General features: G+C 39.5%; 1 protein-coding gene across 1 annotated transcript in view; it reads left to right on the top strand.

Moving 5' to 3' along the window:
* IFT80 (intraflagellar transport 80) overlaps positions 1-10,720 on the top strand; it is a 179,819-nt gene that overhangs the window by 6,050 nt on the left and 163,049 nt on the right. Inside the window, exon 2 of the mRNA XM_019503222.1 lies at positions 1,021-1,239. Coding sequence (XP_019358767.1) covers positions 1,021-1,239 — 219 coding nt within the window. The remainder of the gene's footprint in view (positions 1-1,020; positions 1,240-10,720) is intronic.

The raw sequence follows: 10,720 nt of genomic DNA, 5'->3' as shown, positions 1-10,720 counted from the left end.
CACCTTTTTTTTTTTTTTTTTTCCTTTTTATCGTGGCCCTGCCTGGCTTAATTGTCGGCCCCCGGTCATCAATCAGCACTTCGGAAAACAAACAAGTAAGTGGCTCGGGAGCATCCACCCCTTTTATCTCACTCTCTTTTCTCTCCTTTTTCTTTTTGTTCTCCTTCCTTTCTTCTTCCACTCTTTTAGCGTGGGCTCCCCTGAGCCTCTGAGACCCAATCAGGCTCTTACCCTGCTCCCGGGGATGCCAGTCTCAGGTTGAGCCTTCCCAGCCTCCATCCTGTCTGTGGTCTTCCATCTTCCCTTTCCCCAGTGTCCCGGTTCTGCCTACAGCCCCTAGATATTGCCCCGGCCACGGATCCCCACCAATCCACCTCACCTGCAGAGGTGATGAAGCTGAGCTGGGGTAAACTGGAAGCTCCCACCGTAGTGTGGAGGTTCTATTCTGGTTGAGCCCATGCCCGTGGCTGAGGGGAACACCCTAGGTGTGAGTATCCTTCAGTCCTTCACACCACCACCAAAAGTATATGCTTCACTAATACTTACTAGTGTATTCTTATTAGGGTATTCTTTACTGTATTCTTAAAGGGGAATGTCATTAGTTCCCATGACACTATTAATAAACCAAGAAGTACTTGTTTGGATTATGCTTTTATGTTTTGACACTGAGGTTCTTCTGTAGGTGGAGCCTAAAATTTAATCTGTTTAATAGGTATGTATTTTAATACTGTGTTTATTTTAAAAATGGCATAAAGTATCAGAGTCTTTTATTTATTTTTTGTTGTTTTAAGTTGATTTTTGACACTTCTCTTTCTAATGTGAAAAGCAACATAAAGATCTTATGTGAAGAAAAACACCAACGTATACAAATGACAGTTCCTTAAAAAATTAAGGGTTTTTTGTTAACTTTTTTTGTAGCAATCCTTAATTCTTCACTGTTTAAGCAAGATGTATATCCTAAGATTACTTTCAATAACCAAACAGCTTATTAGAATTCAGACTTCCTTAATTCAGTTACACATAAAGAATTGGTTAGTTGTGTGGGCTGGACAACAGCTGATGAACTGTATTCATGCAGCGATGACCATCAGATTATGAAATGGAACTTGTTAACTAGTGAGACAACCCAAGTAGCGAAGCTTCCTGATATCTACCCTATAGATCTTCATTGGTTTCCCAGAAGTGTAGGTGGAAAGAAGCAAGCCCATGCAGAGAACTTTGTACTCACAAGTTCAGATGGTAAGTCATCTTTAAAACGTATCTTATAAATTCCCAGTGCATTATGTATAAGTTATTTCCATTAAATGTGAAATGATTTCCTATCAATGTAATTATAGATGAACTACAATTATTTTTAGACAATAAATATATAATTGTACTATAGCTCCTTTTTTTTCTTTCTCTTTGCCATGTGCTTGATCCTTTGCTTTATTTGTCTTGCTTGCTTTGTTGACTTTGTTTTGGTGGGGTGAGGGAGGCATGGGGCTAAGGAGATGGAAAAAGAAGGCAGAATGCAGGAGTGCTATTGGACTGTACTGTTTCAGAATAATTTTCCTCTTTATTCTGTTCTTACCCACCTTTTGTTTGAAGTCCACTTTTCCCTTTTAAGAAAGAGACTTTTCCCAAAACTCCTATTACCTTATCAAGGACACACTACATAGCAACAACCATCCCTTCAAATGAGAGCCTGGGTAGAGGTTCCTCCTGAACCCATTAGTACTACTCCTTAAGAGGTTTTGTTTATGCCAGAGACTTACTGATTTATGCAATCTTTGGTGTGAAACTTTTATGTTGTATACCACAAAACTAAAAATAATTATAAAAAAAAAAAATACCAGACATATGCATCAACCAACTGCTTAAGAAACAAGTGTCTATTAAACTGCCTCAACACAAGGTGGTAGCCATGTGCCTTAAACACTGTACCTCAAAGATAACTGTATATTGCACCTTAAACTGTTAATCCCTTTCCTTCTGTCAGTAGTGAAGGATTTTGTATCCACCATCACTAATGGTTTAGTTCACGGGGGAGAGATCTTTTTCATTGTCTTCAGAATTGTTACCGCTTCCTTCATTCTGCTTTTACATAACAGTCTGTAGTTGAGTGACATTTGTAATTGTGAATTTTCTTCAACTGTCAGTAGCTCTTCCTCCCCCACCAGGTTCTTGATGCCATTTTTAGTTTTGTTTTTTTTGGTTCACATATTTTAGGGGGTGAAATTTCCTCTTGGAATTTCTCTAAGGAGAAATGTGCCAAAAACTTCAATTCCTTCTTTTTCTATAAATTCATGACTTTTGTCTGTTATATATCCAGGTTGGTTATATTAGTTCCAAAGCCCATATCCTATCAGATTTGGAAAAAGCCTTTGTCTTCTGCACAGATATTTTGGTGGACAGTTGTTGACCAGTTGTTCACCCTGGAGTTTTAGTTCATTTTTTTGACTATCCTGAATCATATCACTGAACACTTTGTAAATAAAAAGTAGGAGCCTCAATTTGAATCTGGTCAGTGAAGAGCTCTTATAAAGCCAAGGACAGATTTTATGCTTTACTGGTAGCCTACATGGTGAAGGAAGTATCTTGCAGTGTTTCATACTAGTTATTTTTTTAAGACCTAATGCGGGGTCAGAAAATTATTTTGGGTGGAGGGCTGCTTAACGAGGTTTGGTGAGCTTTTGAGGGCTGCATGGGTAGCCCCACCCCTTGACAGTTGTGGGCCTGCCTCTGCCCCCCTGTTGCCATCTTGGGATCAGAAGTTCCACCCCCTAACCCCTGACCTTTGCCGCAGGAAATACCTCCCACTGCCCCCAGAAATACTGCTTGGGGAGGGGGTTGGGTTTGCCATTGTAGAACCAGAAAAAAACCAAATCATATGCTAAAAGTCAAACACTTACCATAACATATTTTAATTTTATTACAAAAAATATTTTTGTCATGATTTGTGTTTGCATACTATATGTAGAGGTGATTGCATAAGAATTTATTTTTGAGTTATTAAGTCTTGTATATTGTGTAGGGGGTATGGTTGGGGCATGGGGGGTTTGTGAGGGGGTGTGGCTGCATGTGTTGGGTATAGGTTATGTTGGGGGGTTGTGTATATGTTGTGGGTTGTGGGGGCAGGATGTGGGTATGTGGTGTTTGTGAGGTGTGAGGGAGGATGGGGGTGTGTGGGGACCCACCCCAACACTCCTTCATGGCTCAGCAGCAGGCAGGGGTGCTTGTGTCTGGTGCTGTTGCCCAGCAGTGCACAGCTGCAGCCAGTGCTGCACATTGCAGCAAGGAGCGCAACCCCCACTGGGCCATCTTGTATTGCTGGCACTCCCCGCCGCATGCAAACAACACCCACACTTGCTCAGCATGGGAAGGAAGCCCTATGCGCTGGAGCCGGCTGCTTTTCTCACCCCCTGCCCCCAAAATGCTTTACTCTACTAACAAGCATAATTTCCCTCTCCCTTGTATTAATCTATCTGTTATCCATAAGCACTGGTTCACCTTGGTGGTAATGATAGGAGGATAGAATGATCATGTTGGCACTTGAGTTCAGCCTATGTTACCACTTTTCTTAGTGATTACTTGTAGGGATGGAAAAAATTGATCTTTATGGGACTCCAAAGTAGGAGTCTGGTGATTAAAAGTGCATTTACTTAAAAAGGGTGATATGGGGAGTTCCTCCAGAAAAAAATACAAACCAAGTATGGTTTTTTTTTTATTTTTGCTGGATCTTGCATCTAACAATATTATGTTAGGGTTGACCATATCAAATTCTGTAGAATGCTTCCAGGATGATACTGATAATGGGTCATGGAATCATAGAGGAGTAGGGGTAGAAGGCACCCCCATAGGTCATTTAGTCCAGTCCCCTGCCTGAGGCAGGACTATCCTTATCCAAACCATCTACACAAATCCACAATCTAAACTCTTAATCAAACTAGTCAATCCTGACACAACACAAGACGTAACACACTAAGTTGCCACAGGTGTAAAGCAGGGGAACCATGGCAGCCAACATCCTGACTCTGTAGAAGGTGGTGAATACACGCTCAAGAGATCCCAGGTAGAGTGCCGTACCTCCTGCTTTACAGGAAGGCAAAAACTCCCACAGTCCATACCAGTCTGGGGCAGAATTCCTTCCTGACTGCAAATATGGTGATTGATCTGAAGACTAAACTGAGGGGAGGAGCAAGACCCTCTAGCCATGAACTGCTGGCTTTAAGTCCCAGCAGCAGCACTGGCACACCCTAGTCAAAATCCCCAGCCTTGGCTGCAGCCAACACCCAATGCCTCTAAGGGTTTTGTTACTCATTACACTTTAAACTTCTCAAATGTTGATCAGTGTGAGTGTTGGAGGTTTAATGCAGTCACGTGTTCAGGCTAAAAGCCTTTTCTGACTCCTTTTCTGACTGTCCTTGTCCTACACAGCTGAGACTTGCCACTAGAGGGCTGGCAAGCAGGGGTCCGACCAGGAGCTCCAGCTGTGAGTTGCCACTAGAGGGCTGGTGAACCAGGACAGGCTTCTATCCAGTGAGGGTCGGTTGGGGAAATGGATTGGTGGGGGTGGGAGCATGAGGCTAGAAGGCGAGAGGTTGTGAAATGGGAGGTGGAGAGGCAGGGGGAATGGAGGCTGAGGGCTGGGTGGTCTAATGAAGGAAGTCAGCCTCGGAAGCCACTGAAGGATAAAAGAAAAAGGGAAAAAAATGAATTTGCGAAGAAAGAGTAAGTAAATTAAAGACAATCTCATATTTTAATAAATTGGGATTGGGTAGCCCCAGCTCACAGGAACCCTGATCTGACTCCGTACCTTGCTCCCTCCTCCACAACCCCTAGCCCTCCGTCCCAGACCAGTCTGTATCTCTGTCAGCTGCTTAGCCAGTTCACACCCCTGGGGCCAGGAGGCAGAGTTAGCTTGATGCCAGTACTACCTGCTGCACAATAGAGTTTAGGGAGTAGAAAGTTTGTCCGCACAGAACAGGGTGAGGGGGGAAGGGACACTGCATGCTGGGATGCTGGCAGACTAAAACTTGGGCAGCTTTTCTCTGGGGAGTGGCCAGATACGTGTGGAACGTGAGCTGGATAACACGAATCAGAGAGAAATCTTCCCTGCAGTGGTGTAACTTTTAAGATATCTTCAGGTTACTTAAAAATAGATTAAACATCTTAGTGTATGGACAATCCAAGGGTTAAGAGGTCTCTAAGTTGCCTAAATTTAATATGTAACACAGCTCTTAGGAAGGCTTTAAAAAAAACCCCAAGACAAGTAGCAGCATGAGCAGGTGGAAGTGGGGGTGGGATTCCCTCTTAGCCCCATGTGGCAACTTACCAACGACTCATAACAGAAGAACATCTATTGGGACCATTAACATTAATTTCCAAAGCGTGTTTGGCTCTGAATTGTCCAGAATTGTGATCTAGTATACGGATCGACAACATTTTTGCAGTGTGGGAAGCTGCTTTATTAGAGTTTAGCTCAAAGCATTCGCTATTTCCAGCTCAGTCTGCAACAACCAGAACTGAAGTCATTGCTCCCCACTGTGTTGTAGCCACCACCGCTGAAATCTCACGTTGCCAAAATGCTACATAATATGGCTCTGCAGTCCATAGGTTGCTGACCCCTTGTTTAGTATATTGGCTTTGGTTAAATGAATTGCTTAACTGGACTGTGGATAGTTTTTCTGTGAGCTTGGGCAGTCTCTGGCTATATCTGTTGTGTCTGGCATGATTTTCTTCAGTGGTGGATGGACACAATGTACATTTGAAGGAAGGGAAAAAGCCTTCCTTGAACAAGGCATTGGACGTTACAGTCAGGATTTATGCCAATTGCACACAACTTTTTCACTAACTAGGAAGAGTTTGCATTGGATTTGTAGGTAAAAACTCATCCATCTGGGGCATTCAGTACTTCTTGAGAAGTGAATGGATTGTAATTATGGAATGAAGGCTGGCTCTGCTGACTAGTGTATGAGGGATGAGTCCACGTAACTCAAGAAGCCTTCCCAAATACTTGTATATTTTCAGCCAGCTAGGATGCTGGGTTCTCCTGTGGGCTGCATGCAATCAGATTTAATTAAGTGTGTTATTACCCAGAAAAAGTTATTTTGGGTGGGAATGAAAAGTTCTCTGGAGGCTGAGTGTAAAATTCTCTTTGCACAGACTTGGAGAAATTCTTTGTTTTGGCTTATCTGTTATGTCCTTTATTTTCTGTCATGGACACTTGAATTCCTATCCCCTCTTTGCAAGTGGCTCAGGTTACAAAACCAATGTGATCTGAAAGCATTAGCCTCAATTACTGATCAGCCAGTTATTTGAAGGCCAACATATTTATTGTCATGAGAAAAAAACCTGTTGAGAGCCTGTTAGATTCTTGATATGTGGATAAAGGGCAGTTGTCTCTTGGCATATATGGGGATTTTAATGGGATCCAAGAGTCACTAGCTCTCAACTCCTTATACTGAAGAATTAGAGATCCCTTTTCCTTTATGCTGTTCAAACTTACAGAGGCCAATACTGATGAGGTAGCTGAGGAAATATGGGGCCTTTGGAATATGAAATTTGTCTTAGTATCATTTTATGTTTCTAGAGGTCTTGAACCATTTTGCTACTTTCCTGACACTGAATTTGCTTGCCTCATCTTTGTGACAGTTTCATGCATTCTACATTAGGTTCAACTAAATTAGACGTGATATGCTGTGATCAGTGGCTGGTGATGAAGCAGATCCTTTTTGGGTCATTGCATCCTTGCCCTTTGATTCTCTACTTCCAGTCTGAGGTATAGTGACAGATGGAAACTTCTGAAACATCTATTGGATTTAGAACAGTCTGAAGGTTTGGATAAAATCCAGACACTCTGTATAGCCAGAGAAATTGGAGGGAGGGGGGTGAGAATAATAAGTTAATGACTTTCACATCCACTTTTTTGGTGCTTATGTTGACTTGGAACTTCTCAGAATTTGCTAGGAATCCAACCCAAACTGTCCTTTTTTTTTTTTTTTTAAGCAAAGAGAGCAACAAGAGCCCTAGAAGAGAAACTAATTCCTTGTAGCTTGGTCAGGATGGATAGAAGTTGACTGATTTAAGCTAAACTTACTGTTTATTAAAATGATTTAAATAAATGAATAAGCAGCACATGATTACTGTTGATATTTTGAACTGGTGGAAATCATTGGCTAAACTGGAAGCAGAATTTGTTGAAATATCAACTTTACATCAAAGAGTCTTCTATAGGTTCTGAAAGAATTCCTTCATTTCATTTTATTCAACCAACTATTCAAAATTGAGATGTGAAAAACAGGTAAGTTGCTTTCCTCTTCCCATCTAGGGATACTACGTGTAAGAAAAGGAGGTCTGCTAGATTTAAAAGCTTGAACAACATGGTGATCAGAAATAATTAGTTCATATCACTCCATGGATAATACTTTATTTGATCAATTGTTTAATTGAACTTTTTCTTATGTCTCTAGCACGTCTCATGCATGTCTCCTGCATGTTTGCAGTGGCTTTATTTAACCAACAACAATTGTAAAATGCTGGTTTTGTGCATTTTCAATTGAATTCCAATTTCCATTCAACCAGACCCTGACACACATTCACAAATAAACCATTCCCATCATGTAATAAATAAGAAATGCACCAGTCACCATTTTCTGATTTTATAATAAAAATAAAAAATATGAATAAATGTATATTGAACTGTACGGATTACTTAAACAGTTCATAGTCTTAGTTTGTTTTGCGTGTCTAAAGGAGAGGTTACCAAATTTAAACATACAATTTGAATCTATTAGGAAAATGCATACAATACAAAGCAAGCTTAAAATCTATTATTCATATTAATTTGTTGCCTCTTCTTTTAATTATGATTTTAAATCAGTCCATCCTGGTTCATGGTCATGACTTCCCAGTTCCCTGAAGTTTTTCCATTTGTAGTAAATAAAATACGGCTATATTAGTGTTCTTCCATAGCTTCTTACAAAAACATGGATTTGCTTTAATTAATATCTTACTTTTCAAATACTAGACTGATTGACAGCGCAAGAACAAGTGCCTGCTCTTCCTTTCTACAATATACTTCAATTTTTGTGTTGCAGATATTGATAATTTAAGTCTATACATGGCACAAATAAGGACAGTATTTTGGCCCCAAGAAGCATAGTTTAAAAGGCCAAGATCAGATATGAAAAAACTATGGCTGTGGTGATGGTTTACAGGGTATTTTCTTTCCCTTTCTGTATGCAGATGGAATAATGGTTGCATTAGTATTTATTAGCCTTCTGTAAGTAGGCGTTTTCTTTCTGCTTGATGGACTGAATTTAACTGACTTCAGATCTTGTTGGTGCTAGCCACAAGTGTTTTATGTGCTTTTTTTAAAGATGCTAGCATGGTTAGGGTTGAGCATTCTGTTATACTGTTCTTGTTAGGATGGAAGAAACTGGCAACAGTAGCCAAGATTCCTGTATGGCAGTACACTTTCTAAACAATAGAGCAGGGTAGAAGTTTGCTAAAATGTACCTGACATTGAGTTAAATGATGTGATAAGAAACAGATGCTGTATGTGGAGTAGTATAGACTATGTGATCTAGACATACAACATCCTAGGATTAGAGGAAAGATGATGTAGTATATTAGACGTAGATCTTTTGATTGGAGGCTGCTTGCAGACAGTTTAAAAAAAGCAAAACAAAACAAAGTAAACCATGCCTTACCAGAAGAAGCAGTGTATTACTTTGACTGGGCTCTGCAGCATCTGTATAGATCAGGCGCTTCAGTGGGGCATTTGGGGTCTTTTAGTTAAAGCTGATTCAATCTACTATTACATAAAAGCACCAAAAAAGCCCCACTAACGTGCCTGATCTATACAGATGTCGGGCGAGCCAGGTTGAAGTAACATGCTGCCTCTGCACTATTTTTGGTTTTTTTGTTTGCTTTTTTTTAAATGTCTGGAAGCAGCCTAAAAGACTACCTGGTATTTTTCTTACCAAGAGATTTAAAATGGATGTAAATTTGAGGAAATTTGAGGGATTTTTTTCTAGCCATCTTGTTTTTTCCGGAGTCTCCTAAACAGAGACATTTATCAGAACCATTATGGATATGGCTATGTGTCTTGAACACTAGCATTCTCTTTATTTCATTATGGGTGCACAGTATTAGGAACCAATGTGTGTAGACTTCTGATACTCTGCTCCCATGTCATGGTTTTTAATTTGTTTACCTCTTCTCTCCTACACAATTCTAAATTTATTTATCATGTAAAGAGTGAAAACTAAAAACAGAAAGTGGGATTAAGGAAAGTGAAGACCTTAGATTTTTTTAAGGTAAATTGGAACAAGACACTCATCCTAGAATAGGTATTCTAGAATTAGCACTTGCGTAAGTTTGGGTGATTGTCTCATTAGTGTTAGCGTAAAACAAATCAGGTCTGAGCTCTACTGACTGATTTGCCATTAAATTTTAAAGGCCCCGCAAACACTACGGCATATCAGCTAATCTACCAGATCTGATTGGAAGGGGCAAACTTGGATACAGAAAGCAAAAATGACAGATCAGTGAAATGATAACCTCCTAAGTGTGTAAATTAATATCACATCCATGTGTACTTGGGATACTAGCTAAGAATAAATATTAGATGGACTAACTGGCACAGTGACAGCCATTTTAGCCAGAAATTAGTTCACAATAGCTGGAAGACTTTATTTTTCTCCTGTAAACAGATAAATACCTTTTCCCTTTTTTCATATTGGTAGCTTTCTACCTGACTGATAGTGATTGGAACTGGGAAAGTGGGCTCAAAGTACTGATGACTAAATAGGTATGAAGGTACTTCTGAGGGAAACATTTTGTGAGTTGTCATCACAGAGAAGTTTGTAATTCCATTTTGTTATGAAATTGGTATATTGTATTTCAATATTATTATTTGTGGAACTACCTTTTCTTAGTAATTTTGTTTGTAGTAAATTACTATAACTTCTGGTCTCCTGATGAGCTATATTGTTTAATAAAGGGAGCTGGTTTTGGAAGGCTTTTGTGTGTACAAATATTCCTTGTATTGTCAGTGTTTGTGTACATTAGTTTCATTCTGGAAATACTGATTGTAAGTCTCCAAACTTGATAACTTATTGTTGATACAATATGCCTTATATTATTGGCAATTCTGCATATTTTCTGTACATTCTCAACAACCAGTTTTATTTCATTGATGAGAATTCCTGTCAGCTTGTCACGTCCAGTGAAAGCTGAATGTTATGTTTTTATGGGGCCAAAACTATTCCTTGAAGAATTGCAGAAGGTGTAAATGTAGCTTTTTGGATATCTTTTCAGCTCTCATTTTAAAATATTTTCTGCTTCCATTGATCTTGCTATTTTTCCTTTAAAAAATCAAGAAAAAGGAAATTTTGGAAAATTTGTTCACAAATCAAGTATTCATTTCTAGTTCTTTTTCACCCTGTTTGTTGTGTTCATTATTTTAACATCAGGTCAAAATTCAAGATTCTACTGTATGTTAGCTAATGGACAAAACAGACCCATTTGTGTTATATATTCTTAAATAGGCTGCTAATCTCTTGCTTGAAAACCTTCCAGAACAGCGAAGTAACTTTAAGCTTGAGGATGGTTTCTGGTTTCTGTACATATTAAAGCAAAAAGAGAAAAGCAGTATGTTATAGATCTGAAGCTTCATATTAGGCTGCTATTGAGTCACTTCCATCTATTCCAAGTCATATTATGAATAAAG

Source organism: Gavialis gangeticus, unplaced genomic scaffold (assembly GCF_001723915.1).
Source record: "Gavialis gangeticus isolate Ggan-Ray unplaced genomic scaffold, GavGan_comp1, whole genome shotgun sequence".
NCBI classification, from domain to species: domain Eukaryota; kingdom Metazoa; phylum Chordata; order Crocodylia; family Gavialidae; genus Gavialis; species Gavialis gangeticus.
This window is presented reverse-complemented; position numbering and strand designations above follow the sequence as displayed.